General features: G+C 39.7%; 1 protein-coding gene across 1 annotated transcript in view; it reads right to left on the bottom strand.

Annotated features, from left to right (window-relative positions):
- ank1a (ankyrin 1, erythrocytic a) overlaps window positions 1-25312 on the bottom strand; it is a gene marked incomplete at its 5' end in the record, with an annotated part of 89112 nt that overhangs the window by 2093 nt on the left and 61707 nt on the right. Inside the window, 23 exons of the mRNA XM_079251011.1 lie at window positions 1-651; window positions 1778-1862; window positions 3071-3223; window positions 3539-3622; window positions 7754-8102; window positions 8298-8943; window positions 14450-14494; window positions 15109-15264; window positions 15406-15537; window positions 15796-15870; window positions 16051-16135; window positions 16221-16340; window positions 16445-16573; window positions 16706-16934; window positions 17082-17178; window positions 17365-17569; window positions 19284-19495; window positions 19575-19729; window positions 20973-21197; window positions 21280-21395; window positions 22234-22312; window positions 22508-22628; window positions 25203-25223. The exon at window positions 1-651 is cut by the window's left edge and continues 2093 nt beyond it. Of these exons, the coding sequence (XP_079107137.1) occupies window positions 1791-1862; window positions 3071-3223; window positions 3539-3622; window positions 7754-8102; window positions 8298-8943; window positions 14450-14494; window positions 15109-15264; window positions 15406-15537; window positions 15796-15870; window positions 16051-16135; window positions 16221-16340; window positions 16445-16573; window positions 16706-16934; window positions 17082-17178; window positions 17365-17569; window positions 19284-19495; window positions 19575-19729; window positions 20973-21197; window positions 21280-21395; window positions 22234-22312; window positions 22508-22628; window positions 25203-25223 (3506 nt within the window). The 3' untranslated portion in view covers window positions 1-651; window positions 1778-1790. The remainder of the gene's footprint in view (window positions 652-1777; window positions 1863-3070; window positions 3224-3538; window positions 3623-7753; window positions 8103-8297; window positions 8944-14449; window positions 14495-15108; window positions 15265-15405; window positions 15538-15795; window positions 15871-16050; window positions 16136-16220; window positions 16341-16444; window positions 16574-16705; window positions 16935-17081; window positions 17179-17364; window positions 17570-19283; window positions 19496-19574; window positions 19730-20972; window positions 21198-21279; window positions 21396-22233; window positions 22313-22507; window positions 22629-25202; window positions 25224-25312) is intronic.

The raw sequence follows: 25312 nt of genomic DNA, 5'->3' as shown, positions 1-25312 counted from the left end.
CACTGGACTCAAAGAGCACTGGGACAGGTGTAAAACCAGTTTGTGTGGCTTGGAGGAGAGAGACAACCTGTTGCCTAGAGAAGATGTAACTCCCAGTTTTTCAGTCTCTTTTTGCTTTTTCTTTTATTAATTCTTACGCTGATTGATAAATGTTTCCCCGTTAGCTTAAAAAAATGGGTCATTTTGACCAAATCTTGCATTGCATGCCTGTCCCATCCCAACCCTTTGACCCACCCCTTGTAATACCTCAGTATTTGTAGTTAAAGACAGGCCATGCGGCAGCAGTCACTCATGCTGATACAGATAACAGGAAGCACATTTTGGTTGCTAGTTTTTTTTTGTTTGTTTGTTTGTGTTAGGTTTTTGTTTTATACTAAATCATGCTTTTAGCTTAGTAGTATGTCTTTTCCCCCCATAGTTTCTTTAAAAAAACAAAACAAAAACAAGGTAATAAAAACTACATTTAGATCAATAGATCCTTTGTCTTCTGGTGCGTGCTAATTGTTGACATAGCCACTGTGGTTGTCAGTGTTGGGGTCTTCATTGCCATTTGTCTGCCTTTTCAGGTGTTGTGTTCCTCCTGTCAGCTGCTGCTGGTCATGTGTCCATGTAGGATGGTTTTGGTGAAGGGGTTGAATCCTGTGGAGAACTCTGCAGATAGAAAGAAACACACTGATTTGCATTCAAGATACACATTTTGTCTTTCTATGCAACCGCTGGCATGCAAGCTGAAACAACGCTAAGATGAATATTTTTTAATCAACTTTTATGAATCCGCATACAAAGGTTTGGCCAAAATGCCCATATATGAACTGAAATTTAATGGATCCCATAATAAAAATGATCAACTATTTTTAAATCTAAAATATAAATCCAGCACTAACACACCACTTTTGCTCTGTTGGAGCAAAAGCAAAAATATTTGGCAAAAAGTTGTTTAAACATGCAGCAGTGAGTCACTTGAAATATCAGTAATTTTAGGAATGTCATGGCCTTTGCAATAGAAAGGGCACATCACACACACACACACACCAAACACACACATACAGACACACTGAGGAAACGAATTCTCTGGACAACTGGCCTCCCAGTTTTGTCCTTGACAGATGTCACTGCAAGATCCCTCTTGGTTGTTGGTTTTGCTGATTGCTGATTGTGCAAACCTTTTTCCAGCTTGTCACAACATGCATGAAGAAACATATCTGACCCAACATAACAGCTGCCACGATCTCTTTGGATCAAGCTTATGGAATTATATTTGTGTTTTATTAAGATAGATTTATTTTCTACAATAATGATCAAAACAAGAATATGTTCAACTTAGCAAACAAAAAACATTTTCTGTTTCCATTAGATTTATTCATTCACAAATATAATTTCATTCTCTACTATAAACACGACAAAGCACTTGCAGAAGCAGTCGCATTTTCTATTGTATATCCAGGCTGGGAATTGTTGGAACATCACACTATCTTCTCACTCCATAATACATGAATTAATACTGACAAAACTATCTCACATCAAATAATTTTACAGAAGATAGAAGTTGTCAGGAGTTTATAAGTTGTTTTTATTAAGCACTTAAGATTTTAAGATACTTTTCTTATATTTCTGCCCTATCTGTGTCTCTGTTAATAGTTTGTGTAATTTTACCAGCCACACATTACATATCATTAGTATTAAATTAAAAGTACATTCAGATGCATTTAATCCAGAGAGACTGGATTAAATGGTTTTGCCCACAGGTCAGACAAGGCGCGGTGGGTCAGTCCTGTACCTGCGGGGACGCCTCACTGCTTAACTCTCCGCAGACTGGCACATTTCACTATCTGAGCACCTTTCTTCACATCCACAGAATCGGGCTACAGCACAGGGAGGGGAAAAGGGAGTCGGCAGCACAGGAGGTTCAAGGGTTCAGAAGAGATGGTGATGACAAGAGCAAGAGGTTGAGGGGATATTAGTAAAGGAGAAGGACATAGAGGCAGGGAGAGATGAGAAGGAAAGACAGAAATACATCAGCAGACAAAGAAAAGGGCACAGGGGAAAACAGGAGAAACAGACAAACAAACAGGAAAACAAACACATGAGATGTAACAGAAGTGTGAAAAAATGAAGGAGAAGCAAGATAGGGAAAACCAAATAAATAATCTATAAACAGTCAAGCAAGGACAGAAGTGATGGTCGGCAGTGGGACAAACAGATGAGACACTGCATGTGTGGTTCAGAGAAGTGTCAAATAGTATTTAGATTTTGGAAACACGAATGTAATTTTCAAGAAATTTCACACCAACAAATCTGAACCATCATTTTCATTTAAAATTATTACTGCAAAAAATATATGACCCAATTCTGATTGCGAGTTGGTTTGAGTGATAAGGCACACAGAAGTCACAGTTGAAGAACTGTAAGCTTTAATGAAGGCAAGAAACAGAAGAATCGCTTCATTGAAGTAACCAGTGAAAGAAGAAAACTGAAAATATGACACCTGCAAGGAGCCACAATCCTTTCATTCAATCGTTACTGTCGCAGACACAAACATCTCAAGTGTAGGCATGACTTAATGGTGACAAAGATGAGGAAACCCTGAACGAGTTGATCAATAAGGGTCCCTCAACCATAAAAAAAACACCAGAGCAGTACTGTCTTCTCACATGCGATGAGTATGTCACAGAAACATGGAAAGAGATTTCTGTTACAGAAAGTGAACATGTATGTAACCAAGCACACGTGTCTCTATCTTTTGTAGTCACTTGATTCTGACAAACATTGAAACATCTATTTCTTTGAAAGACGCCTGATCTCACATGAAATTTGGTCATGCACTTACTAAAGACTATGCCTGAGAATCTGCATTCAGTCTTACTGCTCAGCCTTCACAATATTCACTATAATCTAGCTGCTTTTTAAAAAAAAAAAAAAGATTATCAATCAGGGTCTCATCACATGGTGTCCAACGTTTTCATCTGAAATAATTCAATCCATTTCAGCTCTGAGGCATCACTGCATACCCTGCAGCTAATAATGGGAGCCTCAGGTGAGACACACAGCTGCCTGCAGATCAGAAGCCCACCTTGCTGCTGTCCCGACCCAGGATGGCGTAGCTCATGTACTGCTCAGCATCGCCCTCCAGCTCGTTGGCATCCTGCAGAGAACCCTCCACGCTCAACTCCTGAACCACCTCCTCATCTGAACCCTTCCCTCTGCGCACAACCTTCCGCACAATCTATCGCACGTGCACACATTCACACACAGGAGGGTGGAAGAGCGTGATGGGTGAGTGGGAGAAAAGTGGGTGAGGCAATGAAAAGATGAAGCGGTGTTTATGGAGGAAAAAAAAAGCTTGTTTTTGTAAAATTAAATAATCTGTTTTGTAAGGTTCAGATATGATGAAGAGTTTTAGCGAGAAAACTAATGATTATTAGTTTAATAATCATTCTTTGAAAGGGTGCTGAGTGAGCAGTTGTAACCCTGAAATAATTTAATAAACAAACAACAAAAAAAAAAGAAGCAAAATGATAAATTTACTCAGGGGTCTTACCTTTTTTGTGACAATGTTTCCATGTTCATCTGTGAAATGTTCTTCGCTTACTTGCTCCCCAGGAATATCTTCAACCTCGTCGCCCTGTGGACGACAAAAGCATTCAGTCACTTCAAGAATGTTTTTATTAAAAAATGTCCAACTTAACTTCTTTCTCAAACTATGGACTTTAAGGGCAAAACTGTTTTAATAAACTGGGATGTAGTTTCTAAGGCAAGTAATCTAAATAATGCAAAATTGGAAATCATTGCTTTTGAAAAACAAACTGTTCAAAATTTGATGCCTGAAACAGATATGAAATCATATGAGGAAATGTTTATCCCTTGTTTGCATCTTTTTTTCTGTTTAACATCATTCTTTAATAGCAGCCTTTTAGAGTTAATGACAAAAATACACCTGGACTTGTTTATAAGGTTTAACCAACCCTGCTGTATGCAGGATCAGGGTTTTTTTGCCATCATCATCTACATGAAAAGCTTCATTTATTGTCTTTCTTATGTCATAAAGAACCAGCTGTTCAGTGGGAGACAGATCCAGACAACAACAAAGGCCAAAAATTAAACACCTTAATCATTTAGCTGAGGATCTCTGGATCAATGGTACTTTCAAAGATGTACAAAGTACTCAAGCCTTGTTCACCTATAAACACTTCAATCAACACACATGCTGCATCTGAGGTTTTAGCTGATACGATCTGCACATGTAAAAAACACAAAAAAAGACCAGAAGCAGAGGAACAATGTGGATGTTTGATGCATTGAATGTTTTAATGCAGGAAATGTGTGCAGCTACAGAATCACAGCAGGATTGCAGACAAAGATGGAAATCATATGTCCAGCCTTGGCCTTTTAAGGTGCTCTTTTAATATCTAATCATATGACAGTTGCCCTTGTCATTTAGAATAATCTATTTGCAGATGTTTCATTTGATCCTTTTTTACTATTGCATAGATTTTACAGCCATTCATTGCCCGTATTCCTACTTATTTCAAATGTGTTGATAGAAGCAAATTATTTTCTGCTTTAAATGTCCAAATGTCTTTACATTAACATTTCTGTAAGTTTTTTCTGTGTTACGGATTTGTAAACCAATGCATTCTGTTTCTTTAATAGTTTACAGAGCACCACAAGCGCACATGACGCATGATTGTATCTGTTAATGCAGTATACTGTAATTGTTTTTCCTCTGTGAGAAAACACAATCAGATGTTTTCGGATTTAGAAGACTTTTTTGAGGGAGCACTTGCTCAGTAATGTTTCCTTAGGCGCTTGTAATTACAGTACATGAGGTTTATGGTAATACAGTTACAGCCTTTGATAATCTACAGTGTGTTGACACAGCTATTTTTGCATCAGAGTAATGCATGCAGCTGCACGTTACAAAGAAAAGACAAGGGAAAGAGTTTGAGTAGTGCTGAATTGGAATGCAAAACTTGAGAGTCAGATGTATTTTCGGTGTGGTGCCGGTTTAACACAGAGTCCAAATTTGTTGAAAATGTATGAAGACAGTTTTTAAAAAAAAACAGTTTAAGCTTACTTTAGCCACAAGTTCTCCGATAGTCAAGTCACACAATTAAATATCATTAGATCAGGATTGATTTGGCTCAAAATTTTATGATTGGCCAAGAAATTGGCCAACATATTAGACAGTTTACATATTTTGTTGTGCACAGTGTCCTCAATTAATCCTCACGGAAGTTTTCCTCAATCTTCCTCCCTTCAACTACGAGATACATCAAATCATTCATTCATATTTCCACAAACTTCCCATTACAGGATTTTATTAAAAACATTGGATTCTTCAAACAATATTCCCTCCTGCTTTTTCCTGTGACTATTTCCCCACCAATAAATCTTTTCTTCAAATTTTACCCGACACTCCTCTGCCCCTCTGTTTGTACCTTTAGAATGACTCTGCGGCGGACCACCCTAGTGGTCACGTTCTCCTCTTCGTCAACTACTCCTTCAACTTCACCAAGCTCATGGTCCAGCTGAGTGTGTATGTAGGTAAGCACGGACCGCACCGAGCCGCTGGCTATGTGGAGGACATTCTGACAGCTGATTACCAGAAAAGCCAGCAACACGAAGCTGAAGAGAAGCTCAGTCACTAGGGCCCACATTCCCCCAATTTAATCCCCAGCAAATCACCACACTCTGGGCGACTGCTGCTGCTTCAAGCCGTCAGCCTTCAGTGACTCCTGTTTCCCACACAGCCCTTCTTTCAGCTCAGAGAGAAGGTAACAGCTGCAGTCCTCTGCCTTGGGTCACTGATTCAGTCAAAGTGGTGCTGTGTCTTTCAGATCATATCTGTCCTCCATTAGCCGGAGCAGTGGGCCCTTCTGACCAAGTCTTTATTCCTTCTCCTTCCTCAGATCAGGATCAGTCAGTTAAAGATGCGAAATCCAACCAAAAGCAACTCTGAGAGACATCTATTCACACCTCTCTTGCAATCTGACCATGTGATCTGTGGGCTTTAAATACTCCTCGCAACTCCTGCATGGCTCTCAGTGTGCTGTAGAAAGGCACCCCTAACTTTCATCACATGCCTATTACTCTAACTAAATAATACTTTGTCATTCTTGTGATGCACACCGCCAAATAGATATTTCTTGAAGAAAAGTCATCTCACTATGCAAATACTATTACACAGCTTCCAAAGGAAACTGCATCAGGCTTTTGATCACAGTCAGAAACACGTAATACCAAATGTGCTAAATGTGAATAGGTCTTTGCAGACACACTTTTATAGCTGAGAACGTCTTTTACAGTATGATGTATCTGTATTGTGCCAGAAAGTTAACATGTGGGAATGACCGGGGTGAAGATCATGTAACATGAGTAGGGGAGTGAGAATGCTTTCTATATTTGTCTGGACATGCTGTTTGTGCCCATCTTGGGCCTTACACTGTGTGTGTGTGTGTGTGTGTTCATGTGCGGCTTTATTTAATGTTTGCTGTATAGAATCCATTTGAGCATGATATAATACTGCTTTGAATTTTAAGTTTCTGTTAAAATTGTTACTTCTTAAGGAGATGTAAAAAGCCAAGAAGACATAAGATGCACCAGACTTCCTATGAACATGCAGTTTTTTTCTTTAACAAAAAGACTGACTCTTTTTCCAATTGCCAGAAGCTTAGGGTTAAATTGGTTTTACGCAGGTTATTGGTGAGGTAAATTTCAATAATGTGTTACAGAAACAACTACACAGACTATAACAGCAGAAAGGAGTGGCCGTAGACAATCCTGCAGGCTGTGGTCGACCATCATTTCTGAAGAGTGTGACTACCTCTGGAATGCACATACTGGGTCCTGTGACTGGACCACAGCGGGCAGAGTGATATACTAACTTAACTATACAATCTTAACTTTATCTGAGGCTGATTATCTGTAAGTCCCCTTTGTCAGCTTCAGGAGCTCACTTTGAGCTGATTTTATTGGTCATTTGTTAAACTTTTTATTTGACAACACTACTTATCTTAGCACCAGACAGACAAGATAAAATTGAGTAGATGTTATTTTACATCACTGTCGATTAGAAATAGAAGCATTAAAAACATATACTGTGGAGCCATTGGGACCGAGTGGTGACATCTTCATAATGAAGATATAAAACTAGAAAAACTTGAGTACACTCTCTGAGATTAGATCAATCTCGACAAGTGACCTCATGAAGAACTTATCCGTGGCTTTTTGCCAACAGCACTGCAAGCAACAAATGCCATGAATGCAAAAGCTAGTACTGTCTTGCCACAAGCTCAGACTAACGTTAGCCCTCCTCTAGAATTAAATGTGTCCATAAATGTACCTTGATAATGTCTTTTTCAGAATTAGAATGACACACGGAAAATGGAATTTAATGCACATGTGCCACATCCGTTTCTAGACAGAAACGAAACCCTTGTAATCGTGATTTTCTTGTCAAGTTTGATCTTTACTGGAATGCAGCTGATTTGGAAGTTAACAGTACTGTGGATAATGCGAGAACATAGTTCTCTTTCGCCTTTTGTCCAGAAAAAAGAGCAGCTTAACTAGTTAAATATAGATACAGTGAAGATAAAACCAAGGTAGATTAACCGAACTGTGCCTGCTGTGTGGTTGTGTAGATGCCAGTTCATGTAATTGCACCACTTTGTTCCAGAAATATTTCAGTTGTTGGACAAATAGTCTTAAAATCTTGTAGAGGCATTTGCCCATTTTTGCTGTGACAGTGACTCACCTGACCCTTTATGCGGACATCATCCCAGGCTCTCAACTCTGGTACCCTGTGTGGAAATCCCAAACCCTTCTCAAATGGCTGGGTACCTCGGAAGTGTCCCCGTAAGATCTCTGAATGCCCCATGTCCCTTACAGGCTGAAGCAAGGCCTCCTGGGATACTCGAGATTGGTCTCCATCCACAGCATTACGCACCGTTGAAATCATGGTCTCCACTGCCTGCCTAGGTTTAGACTGGGTCCCTACCCAAGCTTGAGTTGGGTCAGTGACAGGGACCCACCCTGGGCCTGTCTGTTCCTGCAGGTAGGAAAGGAAAGAGCCTCCACCACCTCTGTTTCCACCATTACCTGACCTGAAAGGAGATCAGTGGATAAGTGAGGAGGAAGTACATGTACTATTGATATCTACTTAGAAAATTGAAAACAAAACCCTTTGGCGATCACTTCTTCCTTATAAAAATGGAACTGATCTACAATACTGTTAAATGGGATTGATTGTTTTAGGGTGACTTTGCACAACTGGTGAGGCATCCAGAGGTCCTACTAACCTGTCTCCATTCCGATCAGCAACACAGCTCAGACCAGGTGACTCACTCAACCGAGCATACACCCTTTGCTGTCCTGCAACGACAGAAATTCCTTCCTCTGAGCCCGTCCCGCCTTCTCCTCCTCCTCTTCCTCCAGCTCCGTCACCGCCAGTCGTATTTGTGACAGCTGATGCCTCTGAGCTTGCCTCTGACCCCTGACCATTGTTCATTCCATTTAGATTGATTCCAGCAATGGTGCCCCCAAGTGAGGCTGGTGTGGTGGTGCTGAGTGAGTCAACGCCCATCTCTGAATCATCTTCTGGCAGCTCAATGGAGCCACTGAGCATCCCACCCCCTCCACTGGCTGCACTGGCCTGACTGGCCGGTCGGCCCAGACTTCCATACGGCAATCCCAGCAGACCTTCTGAGTCATCAGCATTGCTACACTCCAGTGAGGAGTCCTCCACAGGCACCAAAGAGGGACTGTTGCCTGAGGGCCACACCTGCACATCCGACATCTCCATCAAGGTGTCTTCTTCTGTGGTGGCAATAGGTGCGCAGTCCATACTGGAGACTTCCTGCCAGTAGGGCTCAGCACCCAGCGGGGAGGGTAGGCTGTACTGCATGGATGCTGGTGAGAGGAGCTCCTCTTGCGCAAACCCATAACCTGGAGCGAGACAGAGAGAGGCACACTGACACCTGGCCCCCCCGCCTCGCTCCCCACCTCACCCCACAGCATTGGTGCCCTGGGGGGGAGGTTAAGTGCCCCTGCCCAGAAGCTGGGCATCTAGGGGAGGAGTAGAGGAGGCTGAAGGGACAAATGGGAGAGGAATGGGGAGGGAAAGATGGAGGTGGGCCAAGACAAAAGGAGCTGGAATAAAGGTGCAACTAGCTTAGAGAGCAAGGGTAGCTTTTAGAAGAAAAAGGCTGTCAAGCTCAATCAGCCAGTGCTGACGGTGAGAGCAGCAGCGGCAGCAGCAGCAGACACAACCAGGTGGGCCGTGAGACTGACACTGGTGTTCAAACCCAGCAGTGACTGATGCTGCTCTGCTGGCTGCCACCTGCAGGGAGACGGAAAGGGGTTACTGACACGTGTCCAGCAGGGACACACACTCTTTGTCTCATACTAACCCGCACATACACTCACATTCAGAGATGCATGCATTCAAATTCTCCCAAAAACAAGCAGATTAATATTGTTTTCAGGCTCAATAGCATGCACGCAAGCAAACTCATATTCTCCTCACACCCCAGTGCGCACACAGACACACATTCAGCAGCTCACTCCACAAAGCTGCTTGCTCTTTCACTGGTTCATGAATTTAATATGATACATTCAATATATCTCTGCATTGTTATTTATGCAAACACAATTACAGGAGACTTCTCTTTTCTTATTAATATCTTTTGTTGTAAAAGCCTCACGGTTGTCTCAAACAAAAATTTGAATTAGTATTTAAAACTCATATATATCAGTTGGTGAAACGGCATGTTGTCAGTGTGCTATGGACTCAGGTCACTCCTACAGATGCTATGGGAACACTCTTGCACAACTGGACCTGGTATGACAATACATAATGTCACAGCAGCAGATACAAATTTTAAAACTGCACATCCTCTAGAAAGAAAGAAAAATACAATTTAAGACAATAAGGGATGCCTGTTGCATCTGCAAATATCATATTTTGAAAATAAATGCAGATAAAATTAAACTAAAAGAAGTGGAAATATCGTGTTATGTCTTATAACATTTATACTAAATGAGCTTTTCTGTAGATGAGCCCTTTTAGGAATTTATGTTATTACTCAAGCAAGAATGTGATGGTAACAGAAAGTGTGAAAAGCAGCATGGCTATGACACCTCAGGACATAAGACTAAAAGGTGCTTCTACTGGAGTATGACACAGTGGTCCAGAGCACAGAGTACAGAATACACAAGACTGACTCTGTGTGTGTGTATACTGCATAGTAATGAAAATACTGCACAGAGCACAGACTGTAACTTGATTCATGTATGGCAGCAGACCACTGCAGAGAGTGCAGGAGATATTTGAGACATCAAGTGGCAAAAAAGACCTCCTTGTCCTACTTTCTGTCTTGCCCTCCTATAGCTGTCAGTCAATACAAACTCACAATTACCAATATGTTCTATTAGTACTAATGTGATTTGTCTAATGTAATGACAGCAATATACTTGGGTCTCTTTAGGGTCAATGCTGACAAAACTTCTGTGCACAGTTTAAACTATAAATTGGTCTTAGACGTTTGGTTTTAATTAAAAGGTGTTATTTACAACTCTGAGGACCACTGAAATTCACACAGAGCAGCATCATCAGCAATGAAAGCTAAAAGGAGAGTCCACCAACAGGGTTTAAAAGCACCGAGAGATGGGAAGGTTTTAATCATTTTTTTAATGCTTAGATGTTTTACTGATTGTGATGACAGAATTCTGCTAAACTTGCTCCAGGTATCTCACACAGTTTCTTCCATGAGCTGTAAATATACCCTGTGTTTTCCACAGTGTGCTTTTTGCATCTCTTCCTGCCTCCTGTACACCTTACCCTAATGGCACTGAAGTATCTTAAGTTGTGAGAATACATCTCAAGATAATTAGTAGATGTCTACACATTTTCCCCTGTTCATATATGGATATGACTTTAGTAGGGAGTGTCAACAGTATAAAAAGGGATTTACATGCTCCACCATGCACAAGTAGTTGGGGTTGGTGAGAACAAAGCTGTACAGCAACCAGCACAGAAACATTCATTCAATAGAAATACTCCAAGATATATTTCCTTAGCTAGCAGCAGCCTGCTGCTTCATGTCAGTTAAGAAAAATAACTTACTTAGGTAAGTCGATTGATGATATTTAAATCATCAATGTGCTGCATTGATGATTCAAATATATCACTTGTTGAAGGTAAGAAAAATAGCTGTGATAGTTTGACTGAAAGCTATTTCAGAAATTTGCTGCAAATGAACAGATCAATCGCATATCCTCTGAGTTGTTAACAATCTTGTTCAACATATTGATGAAGGCTTGCTGTTGAAAACATATTTTGCCTTGAGCAATTTTCAATGACAAAATAAACATGGCAAATCTGAGAAACTGATGGCAAAATCAACTAAATAAACACAAAGTTTTAACTTAAGTTTCTATAACTGGAACTAATTTGTCCTAAAGATGCATGATTGGGGTTGGATTTGGCATTAGTCTGTTCTTTTATTAAATTTCCTTTAAATAAGGACTTTAAATATTTGTTTTTAGTTATGGAAAATAAGAACGCTATTTGTCAGTAAAGATGATGATGAGAGAAAGATGTTTGGAAGAGATGAAAATTTAGAAAATGTTAATGGTGAAAATATGAAAAAAAAAAAAAAGACTGTCTGATTGCCACCCATAACTGCATTAGAAACAGTAAGTACACAAAACAAAGTGGCAAAGCTTACATAAATTTACATGGCAAGAAAATGTAGTTTTTTGCCTGTAAACACACAATTACATGAATATGAAACCCCCAAAGCACTAATAAATATATGAACGCACACAAAAACACTCACATTGATACACTCACACAGACTGGTTTGACAGCAGTTCACATTTAACAAAAAGAACATTTATATACGGGAATGGACAGATGACATTCATATATTTTCACACAAAATTAGATGGACAGATTACATAGGACCAGTGACACACAAAACAATCATAACATCCATACATGAACAGTGCAGACACAAGTCAAAGTTCTTAAAAAAGGTTTGCAACCTTTTTTTTTTTTTTTAACTCCCCTTACAACTGATAACAGAGGAGTAACAGAGACGTTCTCACTCTACATGCCATGCAAAGAAACAAGTTGGTCAAGCAGCTTTGATGCAGTGTTTGAAGCATTATCTCCAACAAGCTAGTGTTAGTGCTGCCCATCGTCCCAGTGCCTCCATGCAAACACAGAGGGAGATGAGCAATGGAAGTCTGGTGCACGTGCAATCATGCAGGAGGGCAGGAGGGGAAAAAAAGGGATGGGAAAAAGAGGGAAAGGACAGAGCAGGGAAAAAAGAGAAGAGCGGCAAGAGAGAAAGAGGAATATAAACCAGGGTGATGAACACAGACAGAAACAGTGTGAGAAAGATAGAGAGTGAGGGGTCACCTCCCCCCCTCCCAGTGGGTGCTGAAAACACAATCTGTGTGAGGGATATCTGTTATAGAGAGGACACTTAAAAAGGTGGGGTTTTCAAGAATAATAAAAAATAAAGGCAATGCACCAATCGCAAAAAAATATAAAGGATAAAAAAATTAAAAAAGCTACAGTTATGGGTCAGAGGTCAACATGAGGTCGGCATGAGGTCAGAGTTCGGAGAGGAGTGAGAAGGAGGAGGAAGAGTAGGGCGGCTAGGCTGCAGATGACATGTCCAGAGAAACATAGAGAGGGACAGATTCACAGAGAATGAAAACACGGCTCCCAAAAGGACATTCAGTGCACCAACATCAACCCTAAAGAGACTCAAACGTAGAAACATGCAACCACAAGCAGAAGGAATTTAGATGCGCTCTCACGAGTGTAAAAGAAGAGGTACTACTCTGTTATGATAAAAGGTATTTTAACTTGTATGAACAACTCTTAGAGGTGGAAAATAGCTATGAATCAAAAGTGATCCTGCAAATTTTTTTTAAACAGAATACAATAGATTTTTTTCTTTGAAAAATGAAAAAACACGTCACTTTGCTGATAATAAGAAATATGGAGCTTTTGTGTAGAGGACTGGGCCTCATTTTATGAAGAAATATAACATTTTCTTGTAGAAAGTTTCATTGCTGAGTTTGAGTTTGAGCTAACACTGACACCACTCTCAAGATGCGCCTGCAAATGCAAAGCAGCCAGTCTGCTTAACTTAGCACTAAGACAGGAAACATAACGGAAAAGTTGTCCTGGTTATGTCTGAATATGAAAAAGTATTCATTTTTTAGCAACCACCTCTCAAATGTAAGATGATATTTTCTAGAGATTTACATAAATTCCAGATACAGTCTGGCTGCAGACTCTGTTTCCTACTGGCTCCAGTTTTTATGCCAAGTGTGGCTTTATGGTTATCAGACATACAGGATACCTACATCATCATCTCATCTAACTTCAGAAACCAAAATAAATTAATACATATCAATGGATTAAACAGTGAGACAACCTGAGAAAAGCCAAACTATTCTCAAGAGTAAATAAATCCAAAACAAATACCTCCACAGTTTCAATATTTAAGAGGCTTCATTGTTATTTATAGCTTAAAGCGCAAAATAAATGAATTTCTTTTCTGCTGTTATCTGCACAGTCTTTCACAAAGTGTGCTTCTAAGATGTCTTACACTTTATCTGTAAGTCATACGCCTCTAGAATATTGTGATGGGTTTAAAATAAACAACTGGCCGCCATGTCAAAGCAGGAACGACTTTTGGGAGGCAGGTAGCCAGACAGATGGACAGATAGAACAGATAACGCAGTTATCAGATTCACTGCGGCTGTGATCTGAATGTCTCCCCTTTTCACCCTTACACCATCATGGTCACAAGTGTATGCATAGTTACATCTCTGATATTTACTCCAGTTTTCACAGAAGGGACCTGTCCCCTGTCTGACTAACTCATCATCTGCACTGGTTACGGAGAGGAGAAGCCAGTCCAGGAAGAAGGTGCACTAACATTAGTCCACAAGTGAAAATGGAATCAGTACGATGTAGAATATGCATGAAGGAGGAAACCATGAGGAAAGAGTAAAAGACAACGGGCTGACAATCGCTGAGAGGGTCAGATAAACGAGGTTTTACTTATAGTCTGTGTGGACTGATCATGTATGACAAAGTGCTATTTAACAAATTATCATGCTAAATTAAAATGTATTTAAATCTTAAATGACACATAAAGGGCTAAAGTTTCAATTTTACAAGATAGCTGATAATTTATTCAAAATGAATCAAGCAGAAAAATGAAATACTACTAAACTATTCATGATGGGATACTTTATCTGTGTGGAATAATTATTTCAGTCTGTACATCACCAGGGATTGACCAATATTCAATATTTACACGAAATTTCCTGTGAAGTTTCTCTATAAGCCTCCATAGATGTAAATTCTGTGTACACAGTGTAAAATGCATAACCATGGAAACTAAAGAAGTTGTAGTACAGTAGGAGTGTCCTGAGTCCCGCTGCATGTTGCTGAGGTACAATCCTGCAAAAGTTGGACATTTGTGGCAGCTTTCATACACAAGAGGGTCAGAAGACATGAGAAAGACATGAGAGAATTCATATGGGAAACAAACATCACTTTGCCAGGAGGGTAGTTTTCGCAAAAGGAAGTACAATGGTGCCTGAAAGTTCATGAATGGTTTACTATTTCCTATATTTCTGTAAGAAAGAAGGGCAAAAAATATCTTAAGCATCATAAGATTTTCACTCAGCTCTTCAAAAAGATTAAAAGAATCCATTAAAGATGAGCCATTATGCTTGGCTATCTCTTTACTGAGGAAACTAGTTTAATTTTACACATGTAGTGGCAAAAGTATGCTGACCTCATATTGATTTAAAAGATATGTAATGTTGAATTTTTTTCACTGTAGATACAAGACCAATCAGGATATTTTGTCTTACTTCTCACCTTGATCAAATCTGAATTTTAGACTCTGATATAAATTCTTGTGTTATTCATTCAGAAATGTAAAATATTGTAAAGGTTTCACAAACTTTGAGTACCACTGTATGTTTATTAGAAAAGTGGCTTGAGGTTCAGCCAAAAGGAACAGAGAGGGGTGGGCTGCATTGTGGGATGTGGGGGGGGGGACTTACCATTGGTAATACCAGGGGAGAGGTGGTCTCGCTCGTTGTGTCGGCGTCTGGTGAGATCGCGGGAGCCTTGTCTCAAAGGCTGATGGGGTTGGCCCTCCAACATACTGATGATGTCCATACGATCAATACTCTTCAGAGCTGTATATAAGCTCTCCACTGTAAGGAAGCACAGAAGGAAAAGACTCAAGGCAAAAGAGGAGAAGTTTCCAGGAAGTATACTGATCTGAAATACAAGATAAAAAACAGGATGGACAAAAAAAAAAGGTGACGAATTCACATCAGATCTAATTCACTCACTTTTGGCCCTTTTGCCCTCACGAGTGGCCCACAGGTTGAGCAGTGCAGAGCTCTGCTCCAGCAGGGAGTTTGGATTCTCCACTCGGATCTTATTGATGTCATCCACACTGAGCTGAAGTTCACGTGCCAACTCTATGTAGAAAGGAAGGACATGTTTGTAACTTTATGCTATTGTTCTTGAGGGTTGTTCAAGTCTTCACAGATTGTTCCCTCTGTAAAATACCTCTGCTATTTAGAAGGGAGGCAGAAAATAATTAGTTTCATTGGCTCTGCTCCGTGTTCTAACTTTGTTTAATCAGCTGCCTCGTGTCGGGTCTGCTTGTCAGACAAAAGATAAACATGGATGGTTCACATGAAAACAGACGCTGTGTACTCTTGGTTTTCACTCACCAGCCCAGCTCAGTCCCAACTGCTCTGCAATGACAGCCATCTTCATTTCTGTCCTTTCCATGGCACTCATTGATGCTGCAAATTTAAAGCAACTGGAACTTTAACATCTCACTCTGTTGATTACAAAGCTGAGATTATCATGGACTCTGACTGTGCTGTCGATGAAGCGTTTCAAATCATAATGTGTTTCTGTTAATATACATGAACACAAATGGATCAATAACTATTTACTATTGTGTGATTGAAGACTCATACCCATAGCAGGCTCATTCAGGGCACTGTATCGTTCTCTTAAAGCCAGAGGGGTCAGAGTTCGTCTTCGGTCTTCACTCCCAATAATCTACCAAGAGCAAGCAAATACCAGCAAAGTCAGAAATCTTCAGAAATACACTGTATGCGTCTTTTTTCAAGTTTTAAAGCTTTACCTTAATACATGGAGGCATGGTAATATTAAGGTTGCAGAGCACATGCTGGCTGTCCTCATACTTGGTTGTCTTGCGCAAGAAGGATAAAAATCCAGTTGGTTCTTTACTGCTGTCTCTCACCTGTGTTGCACAGATGAAAAAACATTAGGAAAGTGGAAAAACTGGTCATGTACAAGCATTAAGAAAGAAAGGACAGAAATGTAAATGAAGCCATATTTTAACACCTTAACAGAGACAGGAAGTCTATTGTCCCTGAAGGCCTGGAAACTGAAGCAGCGAGGCTGTTGCGTGGCCTTCCTCACTGGAACAAGATTCCCTGAACACTCCAGGTGAAGTGGCATGCCCTCCATCACCTGCAATATAGGATTTAAGAACTTACCTAAAAGCACTTGCTTTCTTTGTCAATATACTCAACAAGCGTAGAATAATAGGCATAAGGTGATCAACGATTAGTATAAAAATACAACCCTCTTATCTAAACTGACCTCTATGTCTCGACTGCGTGCCACCTCTGTGAAATTCTCGTGTTGTTCCAGAGTTTTATCCATCTTATCGTCAGTCATACAATAGCAACGCAGACGGCCTTCACGCAGCTCATTCATCTTTGCAAAGACCACAAACTTGGCCATGTAGGGTACAGCTGACAGTTCTCTGTAGAGCAGGTTGGCAAAGGAAACCGCCTCAGCTGTCCGAGGACAGTCTGCCAGCCAGAATCTGAGATGAAACAATGGCATGCAATTAGAATTAGTTCAAGAACACTGAACATGATTTTAATATAGTTGAGCTGTTTGCAGGGATGTTATACATTTAGTGTGGACTCTTGATGCTTAATAAACTGTAAAAGCTGCCAGCTGAACTTACCGTGCTGAAACATTGGTTGTGAAGCTGGCACAGTCATTAGCATAGATAAGCTTGGTGGTGCCAGTAATGTCCTCCCATTGGGCAGAGGCTGTACCACCTGGCAGTGAAACAGTGTGGAAAAGAGCAAAAGCAGAGATATAAAAGTCATGAAGAAGTAGTCAAATGATGGCAATATGTCAACGCAGGCATCTTTCACCCACAGATATTTCCAGATTTGACCCATAAATCCTTCCATGCCATGAAAGTAAACCCACCCCAACACCTCCTGACTGTCATGCAGTACCTATGACAGAGCAGAGCAGACGCAGACTGGTGGTGTCGCCCTCCCCAGAATCTCGAGGGCTCTCCCTCCAGGACGGGGGCAAGGGTATACGAAGGCCAATCGGTCGGTGAAACTTGCGCCGCCGAGGCTCCACAGTGACCACAGGACTAAAGTTTGCTTGATTACCCAGCAGCTTTGCAACCAGCTCATCTGGAACTGGCTGAGCCTGAAAGTGAAAGCAGATGATGTGGAAGAAAGTAACAGGTACAGGTTTGATGAGACAGAAAGGAGGAAATAAAGAAAAAAAAATGGAAATTATATTTTTCATAAAGGATGTTGGGATAACAGGACAGCAAGTAGAGGGAATGGAAAATGTATGAAAATAAAGGATGATCAAAGAGAAAATAGAAGACAAGGAAAAGAGAAAGAAGTCCACAGTGAGTAAAGTACCTCAGACGAAGAATTTAGAGAAAATAGCAACACAAAATGCTTGAATGACTTTAAAATAACTTTTTATTGTAAAATTCAACAATGAATATTAACAAAAGCTTTCACATTGATTAATACAAAATGGATAAAAATGGATAGAGCATAAGGCACTGTGGTTTTACAAGACCATCGATGACATGTTTACTATAACATAATCTCAGTAAAGCAAATATTCTCTGCAAAATGATGAAATCGCTAAAATAAATCTATGTAAGGAGAGTGAATATCATAACAATGTCTAACTTTCTGATATTCAGTTACATTCAGTATTTGCTACAGCTTGGCTACAGCAAAGTCAGTAAAGTGTTAGTTTACAAAATATATTTAGCTTTACATAAATTCACTTATGTGTCCTCCAGACAGCCAAAACATACAGAAGATGGAGTATTCATTCTATATCCATCTGCCAGTTTGCTCTATTGTAGTCTACTCAGACGTTGGAATTAAGTTAATGTCTGACGACTGGTGATAAGCTGCTGATCAGAAGATTGTAAAAATTATTCTTATTCAAAGTAAGAATAAATACAATCATTGTTTTTAACTAGTGGAAACATTACAAATAAAAAAGAATATAGGGGAATTAATAAGTACATTTAATGACTCTCTTGAACTTGAATTGGAAACTGACACACACATGGAAAGTACCATGGTGTTTACATAAATGTTAAACTGATGACATCTGCAGTTGAACCAGATCAAGTCCATAATGTTCCCATTTTAACCTTACAGCTAATTCTTCCTTTTCTTGTGTGTGATGTTGGGCTCATTTATGACAACGAGAGCTAAATGATAAGTGGATGTTTGAGTAAAGAGAAGGATGTGACTCTTTACGGTCCTGATAAGTGCGTTCAACATAACGTCTCAAGTCTTTGGTGTGTGTTTTTAAAAAAACAGTGAAGCCATGCAAAGAAGAGTGAATGGCAATAAAAGGTTTAAAAAACTGAGACTGTATAGATGTAAAGATCAGGTCCTTAATTGTCACCTTTATGTGTGGTGAAATTATATTTTTCTTCCTAAAAGAAAGCATGTTAGCTTATTTTATAAGACAGTAATAACATCAAAACAACTACAGAAAATGCAGACTTGTGTATCAAACATTGCAAATGAATGTATTAAATATGGGATGCATGCGGTTTGTAAGTGACTAAAGACATTAGTAAAAAAGATTCTAACGATGACACAACCATTACATATCAGCATTAAATGAGATGTCCACAGGTCTATAAAGGTGCCAGGTGCATGCAGTGTGTAAAATAAAAAGCAAAAAGAAAGGTCCTCTAAAAATGCAACAAGCAAAATAAACAACATAAAAAGAAAACTTTGAACATCTGCTGATATGATCAGGTCATTCCATGATCAATCAAAAGAAATCCATCATGCTGTTTTCAGGCACACAAGCATTAATGATTCTGTTTTTCCTCTCTTTCCTGCTCCTCATCGTCCCATCTCACCTGCAGCCCCAGGCGGACTCGTTTAGTGACTGCTGTTTCGGGAAATGTGGCTTGCACCATTGGCACCAGTTTACTTGTGAGCGAACCTCCCTCTGGACCAATAAGGTCGCTTTCCTGTTGGACTCTTGACACAACAGCAAAGTAAAGTGGGAAGTCAGTGGAGATGATGCGACGGATTCGCTTCTTCCCGAGTTCCTCTTGACTTTCTAATTCTGGGAAGAGAAGAAATGATTAAATATCTGATCAAGTGATGCCAGTCAGTGTCTAATAAGTCATGTGATGGACTCTTACCCTCATCCATCCCATTCAGGATTGTTTCCAGCACTTCATCACCATAGCGATTGCGATGTTCTTTCCACACTGAGCCATTCTCGCTCCTCAGCACCACAAGTTCCCGGTCACCACGACCCAGAGCAGCAAAGTGGGGGATCTCCACAATCACTGGTCTGCCATAAACATGCAAGTACATAAATATCACACACCATAAATATATAAAAGAACAGTTAAATAGTGATAAATAATACCTAAATATTGTGTGTTGTAAGTGAATGGTGAGACACTAAAAAATAATTAAGTGTTGAAAGATTTTCTATAATCTTACGAATAAAGCAGATGTTTTATATCAGCATATAGTTGTTTATATGAGCCACAAGTAGTTTTTCTTTTCAGTGCTGGCTTGATGACAGCTGTTTTAAGGGTCTGAGGGAAGAAACCTTAAAGCAGAGATGTGTGCACATTCTGTTAAATGTCTGAGGTCATGCATCCTGCAACAGTCTTGAAAAACCCTGCTGGTGAGATGCCAAGACAGCGAGTGGTGGATTTCAGATGCTAAATGATATCTTCCAGGTTTTTAGGACTGATTTGAGAAAAGCGTGTCATGATATTTATGTCTCCTCTGAGTGAAAGTGTTGAAACATGTTCTGCTCCTGGCATGAAAGAGCAGACGGACTGGCTGATTTTTAGGATTTTGTCAGTAAAGAAAGAAGCAAACTCTTCACAGGTCCAGTTGGATGGAAGTTCTGGGGATAGTGGCACACAGGAGGATTAATTAGTGTGCGAACAGTAACGAACAAGGCAGAAGCATTATGCCTGTTCTTAGCAATAACGTCAGAAAAGATGTCATTTCTCAGCTCCAGATTATAAATCTTTAGTCTCTCTTTATACATTTCATAGTGAATCTGCAATTCTTTTTTTTTTTTTATCAGCATGTCATTTGATCATGGAGCTCTTTTTTTTGTCCACATTCACCTTGGTGAGAGCAATAATATAAAAATTATTTTAATTTTACCATCAAAATTATTGATAAGCTCATCAACTGAATGTCATGGCAAGAAGAGGTGAGAGAGAGAAAACATGGATAAATATTTCATAGGTATTTTCCATCCCCTCAACTTAGACATATTCAGACATTCAAAGATGACTGGATCCACACAGTGTCTTCTGTTGTACTTTTTTCCATAAACATTGGATGGAGAAAATAAAAAAAACAGCCACTCCTACACCTTTCTTATGTGATGCAGCTTCACTCACAGAGCTGATGTTTTTTGGGGGATGGGGGTGTGTTTAATCAATAAAGACATCTGAATCAATCACAACTTGCATTATTGGGTTCCGGCTTATCCTGAAGCGAGCCATGAGTACCTTTGTTCAAACAAAATAAAAAGAAGAAGATTTTAGTTGCTTGCTCACCCCAGAAACTGCATGCCAGCTGGACCAAGGGAGATGATCCTGCTGGCCAACCCCTCTCCCTCCACCAGTGGAGGGGGGCTGGTCAGCTTCTGCGGCTTCACCAGGCGGCAGGTAATGCGGGTGGGTGCAGCACACGTCCGTGGAGGTATGATGACACGCAGACCATTATGCCTGCTGCCTCGCATTGAACCGCCCCGAGCATCCACCATAAAACTGACCAGGAACCTGTTGTTCAACAAAAACTGTGCCAGTTAGCACACCTAATAAGAGGAGAGATCTGATCTCAAGTGTTTTCTTCTGTACTGACCCTGTGTGTATGGGACTGGCAACTGGGCTGACATTGTCAGATGTCTCAGTTGCTGGGCTGCTGGGAATGAGTGAGTCCTCATCACATTCTTTGGGCAGTGGAAGTGGAGTGTGTTGCTACAAGAGACAGAAATGAGACTATTCAGTATATTGTGTAGCAGTATAAATAATGTTCTATACAACGAGGAAGTAGCTATATCACATAAGATAAAGAATATTGACAGGGCTATGATAGATGTTTATGCTTTAGTAACAACTTTTAAAATTATAAATTTACAGTGGACACTGAGCAAATAATTAACATCACACCAGTTAAAAGGGACCTAATAAACAACAGTGGAGTTGCTACAGATAAGGAGACATATCCTCATTATTTGTGTTGGTTTTCTTCTGGGATAATTTAATATAACTTTTTCTCACTGGTTATATTCTTGCTTTCTGAAACACTTTGCTTCAGCTCTTGTCTCCTTAAGGATTCCCCCGTTGAGTGAAGCCTAGATTTATTTGTCCAGATGAATGGTTAAAAAATGCTGATTAAATATATTATAAAGAAAGCAAAAAAAAAAATAATAAATTAAGCAGATCTTGCACATTGCTTGACTATACCAGTATAACCAATAAGCAGGACTGAGTATGATGCATATATGTAGCAGGTGTAAACTTGGAATTTAAAATAAGGCATTTCAAGCAGGTTATGAGAGGTTGGAGAGCACAAGGCTCCTCAGTGGGTACACTGAAACTTTGCAGAACAAAAAAGCTGTGTTAACAAAGTAAGAAAATGAAAATCATATATTCATAAAACATCCTCTTTAAAGATCCAGTCCTTTTGAATTTGGATCCCCGTAAAGGACTCAAAACCCTCTTATTCTCTTCTGTGGTTTAATTTATACTGTTGTACATATTTATGTGATATTTGCAACTTGGTGCATTTCAGCCATGCAGCTCTGTGCAGTACCTGATCTATTTCATGTTCTTTCAAAATAACAGTCTCTGGCGAGACACGAGGAATCCTGGGAATGGCTGGTGAGTAATTCCTGTTGTATGAAGGAAGAAAGAGACAGGAAAAACAGTCAGGTTATAGACATTTGGTTTTTATATCTTAGTTCCTCCCAAGTCATCCCCCTGGTGTTTAGTGTGTGTCTATGGTGCATTCCCTTCTACCGTCAACCTATTAGCTCACGGCTACTAGCTTGGCTCTCTACCCTCCTTCCCTGCACATCCCCCCTTACGCTGTGCCCAGCCCTCTCTCGTACTCCAGTGATTTCTTTGGGGAGAGGAAATCGTCATCATGGTCTTTCATGTCATCCATCTTCATGTACCTGGCCCCTTCTGTCCCCAAGAGCTCCTCTCCTTCAGAGAACAACATGCCAAAGAGAGCGAACAGACGTGGTCAGGTTGGTGAAACAGCACAAGAGAAAAAGAGAAAGAAAACAAGGCTGTTAACTAGCAGTTAGAAGTGTTAGACAACATGATAACCCAGGATGTACTCGGTGATGGCTCTGTTATTTGAGAATTACTGGTGACACAAGATATTAATGACAATGTTATTTCATCAGAAATTATGAGAACACACAACAAATTATGAATGTGGATATGAATAACACAGTGTAATCAGATGTCCTCTCAAGCTTCTGACACTTCTTAAACCCCGAACATTACATTACAGTAAAGTCTCTGAAAACAACACAGGAATGAGGGCTAGACAACAACATTTAAGATATGCAGGCTGCACTATCTGGGGTGAGAGCATGCATCAGCAAAATCTCAGTCCAAAAATGTGCTGTCTTGTGAAAAAAGTGGAAGTTTTTGACAGCTGATTTACAGAGTGATACATGAAGAGATTTGCTCTCAAAAGAATGAACTCAAACACAATCAGAACGACGCATTTGTCTACAATGCAGGATAAGAAGAGTATGAGCTGTTTCATACTCTCCTTTGAACAAACAGCATATCTGGATGTGAGTCCAGGTGGGTTTAGCTTACTTACCCCCAAAACAGGTGAAAATGTCTTAGAATTACCAGCAGGAAACCAGTTGTCTCCCCTGCGTCTATGAATTTTGTGACTGTATGAGCGCAGCTTGTGTGAATAGGTGTCTGTGGACGGTTCAGAGCCAGAATGATGTCATTACGCCATGTTTGACTCGATGAGTGCACTCCCCGGAGGTTCACATGTGTCAGCTCATGTCCTGTATATCATCTGTCTTGCATACAAGGCATGTGTGTTGTGTGGGCAAAATGTTATCATATGGAAGGGAGGGTACACATCACATTATCTGCTAATAACACTTTACCATCCGGATATGAAGTGTGTCTTTAAGACAGCGACTCAGCTCTATGCTATAATTAGAGCCACACTGACAATCTGTTGGTTGAATTATCAGGGGACTAAATTTATCAAGACATAATATCCTCTGGCATTATTGTCAGTGGTGATGCGAACTTCCAGCAGCAAAAATTAAACCGCCACATGGGGTTGTTTTGTCTACTCGAGGGCAGCAGAAAGTGAGTCTGACCTATAAACTGGTAAATCACCCTTAAGTTGGCATGACAAACAGCTGTTTTTTCTAATACAAAGAAATTCAGAAACAAAAAAGTTTTTTTTCAGTCCATCTGACAGAATATAAGTCATCTTAATAATTCTTTATTGCCCGTGGTGTTTATATATATATATATATATATATATATATATATATATATATATATATATATATATATATATATATATATACATATATAGTGATCACTATGACGTCATCATTTTTATCCAAAATGATGCAAGTATAAATATTGTTTTTCACTCTCTTATAAGACTTGGGTCCAAAGCCAAATGTTTTTCTCATAGGATTTGAGTTGAATGAACAAAAAAATACATGTGGGGAAACAGATTTAGCTAACAGATCTTGTGCTATTTTGGTTCTCCCATCTGCTCTCCATGTTTGATTGTACGATGGGCTCAGGTTGCTCTCCTTTAGGCTAATAGATATTTACCCAAAATATCTTAAAAGTGAAATACACATTATCAGAAAACCACCATGTATCTCAGCAGAGAAGCTTTTAAACTGATACTTCTCTTGATAGGAGGACTAGAAATAAAGGTCATTTGATTGATATGGAAAAACAATAAGTTCATCTGCTTTAAATGGCATGGCAGGGACTCAAATACACTGATATTTCCCCTTTTTCTTTCTGAATTTGTATAGTATACTTGTACTACTTTGTTATTACAATTCAGACAATGATAGCATAAACTGATTCAAACTATGTTACAGTTTATCTAAATTAATACTGTGTCCTGCAAATAATAATTTATGTGAGGTGCAATGCAATATTTTTTATTTATTCCACCACTTCCTATTATTTTTACCAACTAACCGCCTGGTTCAAAAAATACTATTTAAGATCAAAAATGCATAAAAATACTAAAATGCATTAAAAAAAAACACTGTAACGGAGGATACTTTAAAGAAACAAACTACTACAGACAAACACCAAGCAAAGCTATGTCTTAAAAAGAAAACACCACTCCACTTAGAAGTGTAAAACCTCACGGAGCAGGTGCAGGTGTGATCAATGTACTGGCTCTGACTGCTACTATAAAAACAATGACTAATGTTGGGCCATGGAGGGGAATAAAGACACCTGGGAAGTTAGAGAATGAGGGTGTTATTGAAGGGACATGGGCACAGACATGGGTGCTATGGGCGCATGCCAATGAGAAACCAGAGCCACCATCACAGTGAGCACCACCACTTGAGAGAGAGAGAGAGAGAGAGAGAGAGAGAGAGAGAGAGCGAGAGAGAGAGAGAGAGAGAGCGAGAGAGAGAGAGAGAGAAAGTAGGCAAAGATGGAGTGAGCTTGAAATGGAGCCAGACACTTTGTTACAACGACCTATGAATGCTGCACAAAAAAGAAGGACATTCATACCTAATGTAAGCTGTGCAATTCCTAAAAAAAAGGGCAAAAAGCAAAGAAAAAAGTTGAAAAAAATATTTTCACACGCCAAACATGATGGTTTCCTTCTGGTTTGGTCTTAT

The sequence above is a fragment of the Telmatherina bonti genome (genome assembly GCF_933228915.1).
Source record: "Telmatherina bonti genome assembly, chromosome: 13".
NCBI lineage: Eukaryota > Metazoa > Chordata > Actinopteri > Atheriniformes > Telmatherinidae > Telmatherina > Telmatherina bonti.
Note: the sequence above shows the minus strand (reverse complement) of the source record. Positions and strands in the feature narration are given on the sequence as shown.